Genomic DNA, 17,479 nt, shown 5'->3' with positions numbered 1-17,479 from the left:
AGTTTAAAGAATATTTTGACATTATTTACCACATCAAAAGACTTTTTGACATAAACTATTTTAAAGATAATCTTCAAAAAATAATCTTAGTTAATTTGTTTTGTCATTTTTGTTTTATTTGTAGTTCTTTTTCTAAGTTTAGTATGTTTCCGACTCATCTGCCTTCTTAAAAGGAGGTCTAAGCTAAGCTTACAACATGTCACAACTTGTGTTGTTTTCCTGACGATACCTGGAGGTCCCTAATGCTACCTTTATGTGTCTCTTTGGCATGTGAATATATGTTTGTTGGCAGGTCGAGCACACAGCGTCTGCAGCTCTGGTTTCTGCTCTGCAAGCCAGGATTACTTCTCTTACTTTGGAAAACCAGGAGCTTGCAAACAAACTGAAGGTATGTGTGTCTTTGTTGTTTACTTTCATGTTTAAGTGGTAAAGCCTGAATAGATTCTCCAAATTTACTCAGTTTTAGATTGTATGACTAACGTTACTGTATTTGAGGATGTACATAGCTGGAGAATAAAGAAAACAACCACAAGGTAGCATAACCAAACAAATTGGTCAAGAGCCTCCAAACTAGCCCTAAAAAGGAATTTTGTAACATGAAAGATTTGATTGTTAAAATCCCTATAGGTTATTGAAAAATTCTTGAATCCACCAAAAACAATGTAATGGAAAAGCTCTATAAGTTTTGATTTTTATGGAGCCAAAATATCTTTAAGGTACAATAGAATTTTGTTGGTAATACGTTTAAATTGACAGGGAAAATTTGATAACTTTTGATGGCTTTAAGAGAGACACGTTTTCTGAATTATTCTCTGAAGAACGTTAATAGCAGCATTATAAAGTAACTGGAATATCTTCTGTCATTTTTGTGAACTGCCCAACTTGTTCATCTTAGAAAGAAATACTTGAACAAGTTCTTTTTTCCCAATTTCTGAAAAGTGTTTCAAACTTTGCCCTACTTAATTATTTATGTTTCTCAAACCTTTCCAGTTTGGAAAAAAAAATATGCATAACAGTGAAGAGAAAGGAAAATCATACAAGACTTTCAACATTGTTGACAAAACTGAATATTCAAAGAGCAGGTTGTGCATTTTTATTGATCCTTCCTAATTTAACACAGTTTAGAACCACTAAACTCTACACTGTTAGGGTTCCCAAATCTTTGCAAAAGAATTCATAAGATTAGACATAGACTGTCTGTTAACATCAATTTGAAAGTCTTGCCACAGATTCTCAATTATTTTCAGGTCTAGACTTTGTTTAGACCAAAATGCTTTGATCTAAACCATTCCATTGTCGTTTTGGCTATAAGCTTCTCTGGCCACTAACAGGTTTTCTTACAAGATTTCTATTCATCAGGGTGATGTGCAGTGTTGGTGTTCTGTCACACATAGAGTCCAATAAAGGCCCAAGGATAAAACTAGTAGATGTCCTGTTGACAGATTCTCTCACCTGATGGTTTCACTTCTCCTCAAGAGTTATCTTGGGCCTTTTGGCTGCTTCTTATTAACGCTCTCTTTGTCTGCTTTGTCACTTTAGATAGGTGGCCATGTTTAGGCTTGCAATAATCTTTCCTCTGTTGGATGGTGAATTGAACACATTTCTGGCAGATGTTCAAAGCTTTGGATATTGTAACCTAACCCATAAACTGCTCCACATTATGCTGGATGTGTGGAGTTTGTTCATGATTCTGTTTGTTCGTTGATGTTCCCTAGCAAACCCCCATAGCTTTCACTCAACATCTCTATTGTTTCTGAGATTACATTACGCAGAGTGACAAGAGCTGATTACAAAATCTACACTACAGATGTATTATTTTCCTTCCACTTCACAAGTTGGTGATACTCTGAAGTTTGTGGTTGTGGAAAAACTGTGAAAAATGATTCAGAAGGGATAAACAGTAAAATGTTGCATATCCTGGGTGAATCTGAATACTCCACAGTTACTGAAATCCCCCCCCCCCCAAAAATGCTTTCCAGAGTAGCTGCACAGTTTGATCTGTGTGCTTCTGAGGCATCAATGGCAAAGGTAATCAACCTCTGTGTTATCCAAGTTTAGAGAAAGAGAAACTTAGTGAGTTATTTTGACCTTCTGGATAAATACAGCAGTGTCATCTGCATACCGAATGAGTTCTCAGTTTTGACTGAAGCTCCTCAGGTGATGTTTGGATAAATGGTGATCTGAGTGATTTGAAGGAGATTTTTAAAGAAATTTGAAATTATGTTCATTAAAATAAAAATAAAAACCACCATATTTGCCAGTAGTCTTTTTAGGATGCGTTTTGAAAGACACATTCATGGTTTACATGAGCCTGTTGTTGCTTCTGAACACGAAGAGACTCAGCAAATCAGGTTTCACTACTGTTTTTAAAGCTTTACATGATATGTAATATATTAATTTAACAATGCATCAGGCATTAGTGTTTATTAAAGTTTATTTTTATTTTTACTTTTGAAATTTTTATTTATTTGACATTTTATTTGACAAAATGCTTTGATCTGAATCAAAAATCAAAATTTTCTGCTTAAAGTTTAACAGTTTTGGTTGTACAAAACAAAAAAGTAATTAGTGCACATGTTAACCAAGAATGGTTGAATGGTTAAGAAGCCAAAGCTTCAGATAATACAATTATTAACTTTCCTTTTCAGTTTACAAAGTAATATATCTAAAAATCTATTATAATAACTTTTTTCCCTCCAAAGAGATTAGAATAAATAATAATCATAGATTTTTACTCTCATGTCCTCTGAACACACAGAGACTTCCGTCACTTCCAGGAAATGAGCTAAAGGAGAACAGTCGTCCGAACAGCATGGCCTCCAACTCCTCCTTCCATTCCACACAGGACGAGTTTCATTCACCGGCACAAGTAGCCTCTACAACCCAGGTGGAAGAGGGAGAGCATCCCGTCAAACTACAGGAAGAGGGGGGTGAAGGCGGGAGCAAGGAGGAAATTGGGATTTTGAAACAAGCACTTGAAAGCCTTCAAATAAAGCTGATTGAAACCAAGAAAGAATACTGCTTGCTTCAGGCTCAGCTGAACTCTGACAGACAGAGACAAAGAGATGAGGATGGAAGCGTTCGAGAGAAAATAAGGGAGGAAGAGTTGATGGAAAGTTTAGCAGAGCTGCAGGCAAAACTGACAGACACTCAAGAGAGATACCATCAAGCTATGGAGGAAGTGGAGGATCTGAAAGCACAGATGGGAAGGGGAGAAGAAGGGTTCACAGAGAAACTGGAGGTGGAGAAACTGGAACATGAGATAAAACAACTGAAGGTGCGCCTCGTCCAGTTGGAGTCAGAAAAAGACGAAACGGCTCAGCGAATCAGACTGATGGAAGAAGCGCTGCAGAGGACAGAGGAGGAGAGGAGGACAGCAAAGGAAAAAGAACAGAGGTCGGCGCAGATCGAAGAGCTTTACAAGGAGGCACAAGAGGAAGTCAGAATGCTCCAGGTAAAAACAAGATCCAGCCCTATCAACAAAGTAGAAAAAAGAAACGGGTCAAATGTCTTATTTTAGTTCTGAATGTCATTTTTTTCAAATTACATAAACTGTGCCATTATCTCAGTTTGCAATCTCCTAATTGCTGTTGCATAGGAGGCCCTGAAGGGAACGGTCCCCGTTGAAGCCGCAGCCAAAGACTTTGAGGAGATGAAGTCTGATTTAAATGAGGTCATTGCTGGGCAGCAGCAGCGCTTGCTGGAGCTGTCACACTCCTACAGTGAAACCAAAAGCCAGCTGATTGCCGCTCAGAAAGAACTGGCCGAAGCCCATGCCGAGAAACCCTCAGCCTCAGCCGTCTCTTCAGAGCAACAAGTCCAGATGCTGAGCAGTAAAGTGGAGGAGCTGCAGACATTGCTTGCTGAGACTGAGGGGAAGCTTTCTGCTGCTCAAGAGGACATCACACGCCTGAGGCAGGAGGCCGAGGCTCAGACACAGAGCTCTGTGACCCTTACCGACCACACACAGGTTGTGTCATCTCTGGGAAATGCCATCAAGGAGCTGGAAAGTGATTTGGAAACCCTCAGAGAACAGCTGCATCAAAAGACAACACAAGTGGAGGCTTTTCCAAAGAGGTACGGAGAGAAACTTAAAAAAGAAAAAGGTGGGTGGGGGCTAGAAAATGTTTTTAACTGCGGTGCGTCACACTAATCAGTTAGTTGTTTTGAAGCAAACCAGCTCGGCTGAAACATTAGACTTCATCAAGTATTGCTTGGACTTTTACTTATGTGTGCAGATTTACTTTTTATGTTTCCGCATTTAAACATTTTGGTCAGGTACCCAATCTTGTGAATTTTTGAGTCATTCAGTTGTCAATATTCAGTCAAACTATTATTAGTTAAAATAGTTTCCAGATTGTGTTATAAAATGGCACTTATGTGCCTGAAAAATACATCACATATAAATACATCACGTATAAAAATACCCTTTAAGATGGTCTTCCAAAACAAAGTTTTGATTGCTAAGCACAACCTACCAACTGAAGAAGCATACATGAAGCCTAATTAATTTTCCTGTTATTTCTGTCACACAGGCTGAATGCAGAGCAAGACGTTACCTCGGAGGATGCAGTGCCCCGTCTGGATCATGAGGCCATGCGGGAGCAGCTGGAGGGTGAGGTGAACCATCTGACACAGCTCCTTCAGGCAGCCTTAAGGAAGCAGGATGAGATGGCTCTGGAGGCAGCGGATGCGTGGCAGAAGGTAGCAGGAAAAGAAACAAAGACATCCACATAAGAGCAGTCATTGTGCCTCTATGCTTTCCTGATATAACTTCTCATGTTGAACTTGTCACTTTCTTCCATCCTTTAGGCACGAGATAATCGTGCAGAGCGGGAAGCTCTGCAGGAGCTCTTGATGTCACGGGAGAAAGAGAACCAGACTCTGACCTCCAAACTTGCTGAGGCACAGGATGCTGTGTGTCAACTCAAGCAGCTGGTAGAAAATCACGTGGCATCAGAGAGAGAAAAGAACAAGAGGGTCAGTAATTATCTGTTTATCTGAACCGTCTACTTCAGAAAATCAGTTCAAAGAAAGCTTAATCAGAAACTATAAAAGTAAGAATTAACGATTGGAAGTTCCTGTTATCTTATAATGCTAGATTTCCTTTAGCTGCATATGTAGGTAAACAAATCTTAATCAGAACACTTTTTAGCTTCTTTGTTGCTTTATAATGTTTATTATTATATAAATCTTTGCTTTCTTCCATCTTCAGATAGATGACTTGTCTCGTGAAGTAGGCAAACTTAAGGAAGCCCTGAACAGCCTATCACAGCTCTCCTACACTTCCTGCTCCCCGTCCAAGAGGCAACAGCAAAACCAGCAGATGGAGACGCTTCAGCAGCAGCTAAAGCAACTTCAATACCAGCTAGCTGTAAGATTCATTTTAAGTCATACGTAGCAACTCACTGTCAATGCTAATATTTGATCCTGTGGTGTACTTGAACTAAGTTTTTACCTTGTGTTGCCTCTGAAGGAATCAAAGAAACAGCATGATGAAATAGTGTCAGTCTACAGGATGCATCTTCTCTATGCGGTTCAGGTAAATCAGTTAATATTTGTAATTTTCAATAATTTCACCCAGTGCAATGCCTGCAATCTATCAAATCAGTTTTTATAAATCTGGATTATTCAATGTCCAAACAATGTGGACATTTTGATATAATGTGGAATTTGATTGAAATATTGAAATGTATTGGAGTATGGAAATTAGTCAGTTACTTAGCTTACTTACATCCATGATTTTTTTAAATTTAATAGTTAGATAAAAAGCATTGAGAAATTTAAAACTGGAACGTTTAATATGAAAACTGTGAAGGAATATTTGTGGTAACAGTTAGACCTCAAAAGGTTGTTAAGCTGCAGTATTGTAGAAAAGATCACATGATTCTTTGGAGTTTAGATAATTCAAAACTTTAAAATAAGTTAACCAGTTAACTAGTGTTAATAACTGAGCTTGTGCTGTCTCTCTCAGGGTCAGATGGACGAGGATGTTCAGAAAGCTTTGAAGCAGATACTGAAGATGTGCAAGGTGCCAAGTCAAGCCAAGGAGGCCTGCTAAGAGTCATCTGGGAGTCTCCACAAAAGCACATTTATTTTTAGATTGAACACACATTGTGCCTGTGTATAAGCCCAGAGTATTTGCTTATAAGGAGTTGGTTTACAAGTATGTGTTTATTGCCTTTGCTAAGGTCATTTTGAACCTCTAAAACCCTCTGCTCTACATACATGAAAGTATTTTCTGTTAATGGATGACTCGCCTGGGACTTGCAACAGAAGCCACATGTGAAAGGAATTCAGCCAGGTGTTAGTCTGTAAAGCAATTCAGTGTAAAGAATAGGCATCAGTTGCAAAAATTAAATATTCAACTATTTTTTCCTGTGTTAATCTTGCAGTTGTAGCAAGCGTTGATGCCCTTTAAAATGTATTCAGCCAGGTTCCCGCATTGAGAAATATTTCTTTTGAATGCAGACCAGTTCAAAGCAGGCGCATATAGCAGCATTAAGGTTGTTAACACAGATGTGGAAGAAACACTGTGTAAAATTGCTGTGTACAAACTGATCTTCAAACCTGCCAAATAAAAGCATGAATAAGGTTTTCCAACAATAACAATAGACACAGAAAGGGTCTGGTTGTGCTAAAACCATCAATATGGGCATTTTAAATGTGTCTTCTCTGTGACACAATCACAATGCAGTGTAGAATCAGCTTCACTGACATTTTTTACTGTTGATAGTACCAATTTTTTATAAAATAGATTTTAAATCGCTCATGTCTGTCCAAATTGCAGAATTTACATTATTAGGCCATCTGAACAATTAATGGAGATATACTGAAAAGAGTGAAAATGAAAGCTTTCTTTCAGTACTTTCCTACAGAAAAATCTGAATTCTTCCCAAAATAGTGACAAAAAAATAAAATACTTCCCAAGTTACTGTGCTGTAACTGTATGAGGGTTGTACTTACGAGTTTTTCATGTGACTGAGAAGATTTGATTTGTAACAAAGCACTATTTGTTGTAGTTGTTTCTAAGCTGTAGATCTTCCTTTTGTCATCCATATAATAGACTTTAATTGTTGTAGAAAAGAAAAACATTTCACTTGTGACAAATGCGTAACTGCATTTGATATTTATATGTTTTTATCTCGGTTTAGTTTCCATACTGTTTTGTCTTGTTTGCAGACTGTTTTTTTTTTACTTGAAAAGCATTGAAAGCATGTTGGCTGGAAATGATTGGCTGAGTTCTGCCATGTGCCTGTAAATCATCAGACTTCTTTTTAACATCTCGATTATTTATTTACATTTACCCAATTTTATTTTGTAGTTCCCTTGTTTGATCCAACGTTCATCCGTAGGTACACATTAAATTCACTGTTTTCATTCTGCACTCCTTTGCCTTAGCACTGATCTTAGGGAGGCCACATTTCTACTGAAAAGCGTTTTGTCTGTTCAGTGTCCAATCAACACTAAAATGATTTTGTTTGGGTGAGTCTCTCAGGTAACCTTTTACACCTGACTGAAATGTTTGACAGATCTCATATCTGAGATTGTAGGAGACAAACTTCTTCGCTTTATGCCTCGGCTCACGTTTTGTACCAGGAAAGGGAAATCCAAGAAACTTTGTTGTTTGGTTTGCTAACGGTTTTGTAGTGACAAGAAAAAATTGTTTACCATCCACTTTATTAAATTTTAAAGATACGCCGTGTTATTTTCTGTGTCTCTTATATTTGCCACCTGTCATGGTTCAGATTAGTCAACTGATACTTGGAAGAAACATGAACATGCAGGTAGAGGTTAACAGGATTTTGGTAATATAAGCTAAACAACCTGTTTTCCTATTTTTGAGTCACTGTCATTACTTTCTCAAACATAAAAACATTTTTGTTCTGTCTACACACAAACCCCTCCGTGTGTGTCCATCCATCCATCAATTTTCTTTACACCCTTGTCCCTAGTGGGGTCAGCAGGGATGCTTTTGCCTATCTCCAGCTAACGTTCAAGGCGAGAAGTGGGGTTCACCCTGGACAGGTCGCTAGTCTGTTCGGTGTGTCCCTTTCTTAAAATATATAAAATTTTAAGAAAATTTTGATATCTCCCTTTTAGATTTGTTCTCTTTTTATTTTTTGTCGCTCTTAATTCTTTAAAAAAAGAATTAAAAGTGCAAATTCTGAATTTTTCAAAAAATGTTTTATTGACTAAGGGGGAAAAAGCCATCCAGACCCACTAGCACACCTGCACTAGGCCATGTGTGGAAAATAAATGCAATCCCCACCTATCTACTTCATTTATTAGCTGCAAGTAGTCGTAGCTACACCCATGAAGAATGTGAAGAAGGATAAATGTTCAAAAAAGCAACAACCTGATATAAAGAAATGTAAGAACAGGTGATTAACTTAAAATTCATCCTGAATTTAAATCTCAGCAATGTGATGCATTTTTTTGAAACTACATGGTAACAACTAGCTAAGAGTCAACAAGGTTAAAGTACCCAGATATTTTACTCCGGTAAGTGAAGCACTACTTCAGCATATTTTTACTAAAGTAAAAGTAATTGTCCAAGAAAATACTCAAGTAAGATTAAAAGTTTTTGGCAAAAAGGCTACTTGAGTACTGAGTATCTGACCATAACATCTAATTTAATATTTAACATCAGACAGAAAGAAATTACAAAGTTATGTGCAAATCTTGGTATTTTAAAGACAAATATAAAAAATAATATCAACATGACTACAAGATATAAAATTCAGGGAGAAGAAACTGTTTTAGATCATATTGTTTTTCATTAGACATAAGACCTATGAAATTCATTCTTGCAATAGGTAATGTATTTCAGGGTAAGGGACTTCCAGTGATAGATACAAATTTACAGAACAACAAAGCTTGTGCACAAACCAGAAATCTCCCTTTAAGATAATTTGCTGGTTTGTCACTGAATGATCATCATTTTGTGAAATTATTTGCTGTGGATCGAGTAGACAAAACTTTTTCTTTAAGATTATCAATATTTCTTAATTATGTTTCTTCAATAAAATTAAAACTACGTTGTAGTAAAACTACTCATAAATGTAAATTTTTCTCCCATAAATTGCTTAAGTACATGTAACTAGTTACTACACACGTCTTTCTAAAAGGCATAATAATCTTTTCAAAGTGGTCTTTCAGGACTTTGAGATGCTTTCTGAATGAAATGTTATCACAACTGCCACATTGTCAGATCAAAATAATGAGATTGATACCCGCTTTTTCAGTTTAGTCAAAGTGAAATTAATCTTAACAACGCTGAAGCACTCACAACACTTTCAGTCCAGTATATGAAAACTGTTGCCTGATTTTTAGTGACCAAGCAGAATGCAGAGGCAGTAAAATGCCACCAGATGGCAGCACACACCAGGATGGATCTTTGCGATAAGGTAGTTTGTGTTCAAGGACATGAAAAAACAGAAATGATGGCCTGTAAGACACGATATAAGGTGATATTTCTTGGAGTTGTAGGATTTCCTTCGCTCAGGAAGTTTATCAAAAACATATTGTACTCACAAAATGTATGTTACTTTCTGCAAGTCACAGCATAAAATAAGATTGCTGTATTATGTGATGCGTGATCTCATACTTTCTACAACTTAGAGGTTGCCTGATTACTTTTCCAGAGTTTACATGTAAGTAAAAATAAGTAAATTCTCCAAAAGAATATAGTTAGTACCAGGAAAACAACATTTAATTTCTGGAAAAATAATCTGTAAAATCCAGAAAAATAACCTTTAAAATCCACAAAATCAGCCTTTAAGTTCTTCAAAGTCCTGTGATCAGACCTCGTAACTTCTGGAAGGTAATTTACGTTCTGGGAATAAAATCTATAAATCCATTTACATTCTGAGATACCCTATTGTGTTGCAAAACACAATGTAACATTGGAACCTCATAATTTCTGCAGCTTAAAGGGTATTCCCTGGAACTTATAAGTTCCCTAAAATAAAAGTAACACTATAAATTTCAAATTGAGGTTACAGGAGAGTAACTTCACAATTTGTGCAATATTCATTTGCAAGTTTTGGAAAGTACTCTAGTAGAAAGTGACCTATAATTCTTCAAGTAATTTATAATCTCTAGGTACTAAGTATCAATGTGACCTCTGACTTCTGGATGCAAACCTTTAACTGGCAGAAAATACTTGATGATATTTGTATTACCACCAAATAAGAATATGTAGGATTTATGAAAAACTTCAGTGATTTTGCTTTGGCAGCTCATGGTGGGTAAACATCGCTCTGTTTTTTTTAAAAATGTGTCCCTTTGCCCATGCTTTTTCTTGATCATCTTCCAAAACCGATGGAAGAAATGAAGAAATGTACCCTTCTGAATTTCAAACACTCTGGATAGAAAACTAATCACATGCATTGTTTGTTTTCCTGTTTGGTTAGGCTCACCGTAGCGCATGTCAGCACTTGGTTCTCCCTCTGCGTCCACTCAGCGTTGCCTCTCAGAAGTGCTGCCAACTTGGTTTTGAGTCATTTATCTTCCTCTCTGCTTCCTGCTAACCAGTGGCACAACCACGTTGTTTCCTGTCTTGGCTGTGTGTGTTTTGCCTGCTGGGCAAATACACACATACAGATATTCGCACAAGAACACACGCATACCTTTGCCCTTAGTCAACCACTTCCTGTCCACCTTTGCTTTCTCCCACGTTCTGCCCTCGGACCTCTGGAGTGAGTGGAGGGTAAACCAATGCTGTGATCATAATCCAGAAACGGCCCACTTTTGCTAAACATCCTGAGGTAAAAAAAAAAAAATCCAATTCTGGAGTCCGAGTGTCAAGATGGTCAGTCTAAATAACTCACAACTTATTAAGTATGAATTTTTTAATCTATTAGTTATTAAAAACAATTCAGAGATGATAAAAACGATACTATGCTTTCCTTCTTTTTAGTATTTGAGATGAAACACGTCTTAGTGTTTCGGATATTATTGGATTTTGGTCTTGTAATGACTAATAATAACTGCCAATCAATGAGCTAAAGAATTTGTAGAGCCGCAGATCATAGACTAGATAAAGCGGGACCTGCCAGTAAAAATAAACAAAAGACTTAATATTAAATGGGTGCAAAGAGAGAGTTCCCTTCCTTTGTATGAGCTGTACTTCAATCTGAACAAGCAATAGTCAGACAGTAGTAGCATAAAGACAAGACAAAAATGTAATGACTAAGTCAAAGCAAAGAAGACCTACATAGCATGAGATAAAGTTGCTGCCAAGAGAAATACTACATCGAAACGTAAGCAGCACATTAGAAGAGAAGAGAGAGTGCATAGGTTAAAATGACTGCGTGGGTGACTAATTCCCCACTGACACACTCTTGAAGTTGCGTATGTAAACGTGCTCCTGTTTCCAGGATCATGTGGGGACAACAACAAAGTGGAGAACCTATGGCTTTGTAGTGAGTAAAAATAGCAGCAGGAAGAGAAGCTGTCCAGCTGCCACCTGTTGGGAAACATATTCTTTTCTATGCTTTTTGCACACTTTAGCAAGCTGAATATCTCTGACTGATTATGGTTTGTGTGCTTGGTAAATATTGTTAAATAGTCTCCTGCTAATGTGCGTCATAGGCCTTGTGCTTGTTCCATGTGTGCTGTTGGCTTAAAAAACCTATTTAAGGGCTGGTATTTATATTTGCTACTTGTGTGTATACATTTTATGGGTCAGGTTAATTAAGCATTTCCGAATATTTTTGACCACATATTTAGAAATCTAGCCTAACAATTATTTAGCAGAGATTTTATTCAGAATTACATTATTGGTTTACTGAACAATCGAACTTCATAATGTGTAATTGGGATTTCATGTGACACACCAACACAAAGGCGAGAACAATGAAGTGTAAGAAAAGTGACTATTACAAATAAAAAACATACAAGTGGCATGCATTTATGGAACCCCATTTTCCTGCAGTTACACAAGAATTTTTGTTTATGTGTCTATCAGCTTCCTATATGCAGAAACTGATTTTTTGCCCATTCTTCTTGGTAAAAAAGCTCAGTCAGATTTCATAGAGGGAAGCAGTTTGCTAGATATTCAGTTGGCTCTAGCTCTGGATTTTACTGAGCAAATCAAAAACACATACAAAAAAAACTATTTAAGTCACCCAATTGAACTTCTGGCTTTATGTTTAGGGTGAATTACCTGTTGAAAGCTGAACCTCTTCCACATTCTTAAATATTCTGCTGCCTCTAAGTCTTCGAGAGTTGATTCACCTCCAGGTTTATGCCATTTCCCTTTCATCGTCTTTAGCAAACTTAACAATGACTTTCTTCTTGCCAGTCTTCCAATTTTGTGGTGCTACCATTTAAGTTCTGTATCACTGCAGCTTCTCTTGCTACAATTGGCCTCGTGATGGCTTCTCTCATTAATTCTCTCCCTAGGTGGGCATCCTTGTTTTGCTAGATTTGGAGTTGTGACACAATCCTTCTAGTTTGTCTTTTTTATTTTGAAAGCTTGAGTTATTGTTTGTTAATGTTCTCTGAAACATCTCTGAGACACTAAAGGTTTCTCCTATCCCAGAACTTAGATTAAGTTAAAGGTCACTTTTAAAGCTTGTTGGTAAACTTCCCCTAACCTCAAAATGACCTACCAGAATTTGTAAGTTACTGGTTTCAAATCGTGGAGGAACCCATTTGCTGTTTTCCTTGAATTTAAAGTTTACCCTCTGAAAATAAAAGGTTACCTTTCCAGAACTTACAGGGTACCCCTCCTGGAAATTACATGGTAGCTTTCAAGCCATGCTGTTGAGTGTCTAAATAGGCAAGACTCATTTTCTTTAAGGATATTTTTTGCTCATAATTTTTGAAGGTAGTCTAGATTTTTAAAGTTATTCATTGAGTAAATAAAAATTATGTGAGAATATTTAGAATTTTGCCAATTTTTGTGTATGCTGTGAGTAAAACTTTTACTAACCTTTGACCTCAACACCATCAGCCAGCCTTTTAGTGAACTGGAACACTCACTGTAACCCAGATGCACGCTGCTGTCACCTCCACTCTTCTGTTTATCTGAAGAACCCCCCTTGATGCTGCCTTGAAAATATCCAGAGTAACAAAAGCTATGAGGTAGTTTTATTTGACTCACTGGTGCAACACAAGCTGAAGTGGAAAAGTTAAAGGAGTTGATTGGCAAAGTCTCCACTCTTCATAGTAGACTTAGACTTAGACTTAGACTGACTTTATTGTCATTTTGCATGCACAGGGTGTATACAGAACGAAATGTCGTTGCATACGGCTCAGGACAGTGTTTTGAGCTTCCAATGTTGTGAGGTTACTCCAGAATAAAATAAAATACAATATAAAATATGAATATAAATCTAAATATAAAATATAAAGTGCAGGAATGACAGTAAAATATAAGTTATTTAGCTATGTACATGTGCAAGGTATAAAGTGAAGACCAGATTTTGAGTGCAGTCCAGTTAAGAGTTCAGCAGTCTGATGGCAAGTGGGAAAAAGTAATAAAAACATAAGAAAAAGATTTAATAAATAAATGAAAAGAATATATTTAATGCTTGAAACCAACTGATGATGCTGTTGTTGAATTCAAACATTTGGGCATTTTCTATGTAATATAAAAAATTAAGAACATGATCCTTTAAATCTTAACAGTATGTTTTCAATCATTAAAATGAATAATTGTTTCACTAAGTCAAAGTTTTGGTGTCTTTATCTGATTAATTTAAGTGATTACTTTTTTTTTCTCGCCTTTCAGATTTGGTGCAGTTGCTCAGATTAGTCATCAGTCATCATTAACCAGAAAAGCAAAACTGAGGTACATTTTTACAAAGTAAATTTTTCAACTTTAGCAATAATTGATTATATTCCTAATGGGAAGAAATAAAACACATTGTTGTGTATTGAATCTATATAAATCAGCTGACATATTTTGGTCAGAAATACTTTAGTCTATCTGATTTTAAGGTGATTAAAATTAAAACAAAACTGTAGCTGTTGCTTGATGAGTGAACAGGTCTAATCTTCAACACTTACATTTTGAGAGAGAGCAGAAATTGTTAAATATTGTTTCACCTGCATTTTATTAGCAAAAAAGGGCCAGTTTCTCTCTTGATTTACTGTAAGAAACATTTTTGATGTTTAGTCATGTACAGTCAGTGCCTCTTAGTTATTCCAAGAATGATTTTTTTTAAGTCCAGGGTCTTATTGACATGTCAACTAATCTCTCATCTATTGACTTCATGCATGTTCTAATCTCTTGTTGTCATCATTGAGAATTATGATCTGCTGCTTTCTATTTGGCTGAGCTTGAGGCCACGTGGTGTTCAAAAATGTATTTTATTGAGATTTCTGAAATAAAAAATGACTTAAATATGGACAAATTGATCTTACTTAATCTCCCTTGTACATCTTCTATATTATTTTTCTTTTTCTCTTCTCATGCAGATCTTTTTGGTTTGTCAACATTGTAAACATGCTCACATTCCACTCCAGTGCAACCACATTTTATTGTCGGGTAATTAACTGATGAGTGCAACATGTTGTTGTTCTGTTCAGCCACCAAGCCATCAAATGTTCTCAGTTTGTCTAATGCTGGCGGGCCTTGAAATAAGAGCCTGCAGTAGACGAATGGAGGGGCGTAAGAGACGCATGCAGTTTAATTGCTGCAAGATGTAACGCCGCCTGCGGCCTGCTGCGGTCGAGAGACGAATTTCCACGTGCACATGCATACACTTCAAATGGGTGCAAATGAACCAACTTGTGAGCACATAGTGCGCACAGTAAAGAAAATAGAGTTTTCCCAGTGTGTTACTAAATTACAGCATGGTTGGGTGATTTTCAGATCTATTTTTGTTTGTTTATTGGTGAAAAACAAGGTCTTATTTTTTACCACAAGTCTCTAATTTGATGGAAATATGTAGACTTTCAAGTAAATGATATCATACAAAATCAAGCCAATTCAAAATGTATAATAATAAGTTTTAATTGTAAGATTCTTAAGGTAATAAAAACTCCAATTAATTTGGTTCCTGACCAATTAAATCCAACTTATTCAAATACAATGAAATCATATAGTCAGATTCAACATCAATTAATCCTACTCCATATGAAAATACAATTAACGCTACTTTATTTGGAAAAAGGTTATCTAAGGAAGCTCATCTGACTGGGTCAAGTTGTTGAGTTTGCAGCAATCCCACTCCATAAGCAAGCATTAGGTGAGAATGGAAAGAAACCCTTCTACTCAAATCTACAATCATCTTTTTGTTTTGTTCACATTCAAAATGAGATGATTGTTCCCACACCATGCCACAAAGCGGTCCATCAAATTGTTCTATTTGTAGCTTTGTCCTAGAAAAGGACACTGCTACCCACAAGAAGCACTGAGCAAGGAGTACTTTCCATGGAAAAGAAAACCAAAGGCAGGACACTTAATAGTTAGGATGTTGGATAAAGCCATTAGAAACTAGAAAAGGACTTTTACACAGAGGGGAATATGAAAGACAGGTTCAAAGGTTACTTGAAACCTATGGGGGTTGTGCAGAAATAGGTTTCTTGAGAATACCTCTGCGTTGGTGTCGCATTTGGATATAAGATTAATGAACAAATCCCAAATGCTAGACCAGGTGTCATTGATTAGATTCAAAACTGATATTTGACAAACTTATCAATACGGTTATTGAGCATCTAGACCAGAGGTATTAAATCCAGAGCTCGAGGATCAGTGTCCTGCAACTTTCTGATGTGCCTCTGCTTCAAAAAGTAGAGTCAAACAATAAGGTAATTGCTTTTAAAGATATTTAAGGAGGTCATTTGAAGGTCATTTTTAATGCCTGGTGGTTGTTTTTATGGTGTTTATTAGACTCCATGCCATGGACTACACAACCTTTCTATATATCCTCCATTTGCTCTTTATTGCTGCAGTAGATAACACAATTTGAACCTATTTTAGACTGCTAATTTAGAAAAAAACATTGAGGTTTTGAAATCCGGCTGCGGTCAATAAAAGCCATTCTTGCACTGCTTTGGTGTGGGGTGCCCACTCATTTCCTGTCATAGAAATTTCAATAAAATTATTTACAAAGGAAAAAACCCAAACTCCCTTTGTTAAAAAGTGAAACCTGGCAATATTTAACTGGTTCAATCTGCAGTTGTCAAAGGACAGAAGTGTTCATAACAGGTTTTTATATCTTGGTTGTGGATTAAACTCTCTTCTCATCCCAGGACCCTTGCTTTGAATTTCATAAAACTGAAAATGAAGACAAATATCTTAGTGGAACATTTTGGGCCAACATGATGGAGCTCCAGATATTAGCTTCAAGTTTATTTCCATATGCCTTTAAAGGCAAGCAAAATCTACCTTTAAAGCCATACATACAATTTTTCTCTAAAATGTATAGATTGCATTTCTTTTATGAATCTAAAAGCCTTTAATTTAAGAATAAGGAAGAAAGCACATTCTTACAGAAAAAGGCTTTTTAGGAACTTTAACATGGGTTGTGTTGTAAGTCGGTGAAACAATACTGATAAGAATTGACGTGAAACATATTGCAGGATTTTAAGCATTGTTAAAATCTTAGGGACTGCAAAATGAGTATTAAATGTTATCAGAAACGATGACTAATCTGTGACTGCAAGCCACTATCCATACAGCATTAACCGGAACAATTGGAAAAGCAGTCAAAGGAGAATTATTCCTGTGGGGAAAAATTTTAATTCATAGCTCAACTTTAATATCACCAAGAGATCATAAGAAATTCAATAAAACCTGATCTCATCTTGACCAATTCTCCAGATGATGCAACCAAATGAACTCAGATTAGGGACACTTATTATCTTGTTTCTCGCACTGAAGGAAAACCACTCAGTTCCATAAAACAATTGGTTTGATGGTGGCCATGATAGCTATGACGATAAGATATCAGATATTTCAAATTAAACGGTATTATCCTACAACCATCACAATGTCTCAGGGTACACTGATAACATATCCTGACGTCATAGCACTGGCTGTGGTGGTAACTTTGGTCATCAAGATGCAGTTTCACTCCAAAACTCCAAAACATCACACTAAAGATAGCACCAAAAAAACTGCAAAAAAGGGCATAAGACCTATGTTGACGTAATCTCAACAAAGTTTCTGTTCTACATGAGGACGTATGTCACGGACTACTTAGCAATGGGAAAAAATTTGAGACTGCCAGCCAGTAATATAGAATCAAAGTCCTCCATCACAGATCAAGAATGTTTTCTTCTGTAATGAACGCAAAATAGCTGAAAGAGATCCTTGATGTGAAAGAGTCTTTGGCCACAAATCCAATGCTTTGAGATGTTTATTTCTGAATCTCATTTAGCACTGAATGATTGCTGTAACATAGTCTGGAGGAGAAGTGACATCAGTAAGCAGCATTAGCCAGCTGATCAGCCTTGTCATGTCATTCACTGAAACTTCAACCAAAGATGCCTATAATTTGAAACCAGTCATAGGAAA

General features: G+C 36.6%; 1 protein-coding gene across 4 annotated transcripts in view; it reads left to right on the top strand.

Annotated features, from left to right (window-relative positions):
* Positions 1-7,699, top strand: part of rai14 (retinoic acid induced 14) — a 40,566-nt gene extending 32,867 nt beyond the window's left edge. For all 4 annotated transcript variants that reach the window (XM_028024863.1, XM_028024864.1, XM_028024862.1 and 1 more), the window contains 8 exons: positions 293-388; positions 2,759-3,454; positions 3,599-4,077; positions 4,536-4,704; positions 4,813-4,980; positions 5,216-5,374; positions 5,477-5,542; positions 5,975-7,699. In XM_028024863.1, coding sequence (XP_027880664.1) covers positions 293-388; positions 2,759-3,454; positions 3,599-4,077; positions 4,536-4,704; positions 4,813-4,980; positions 5,216-5,374; positions 5,477-5,542; positions 5,975-6,061 — 1,920 coding nt within the window. In that variant the 3' untranslated portion in view covers positions 6,062-7,699. The remainder of the gene's footprint in view (positions 1-292; positions 389-2,758; positions 3,455-3,598; positions 4,078-4,535; positions 4,705-4,812; positions 4,981-5,215; positions 5,375-5,476; positions 5,543-5,974) is intronic.
* Positions 7,700-17,479: the final 9,780 nt, after the last annotated feature.

This window comes from Xiphophorus couchianus, chromosome 8 (genome assembly GCF_001444195.1).
Source record: "Xiphophorus couchianus chromosome 8, X_couchianus-1.0, whole genome shotgun sequence".
NCBI classification, from domain to species: domain Eukaryota; kingdom Metazoa; phylum Chordata; class Actinopteri; order Cyprinodontiformes; family Poeciliidae; genus Xiphophorus; species Xiphophorus couchianus.
The sequence above is the reverse complement of the archived record's forward strand: the minus strand, read 5'-3'. Positions and strand labels throughout refer to the sequence as shown.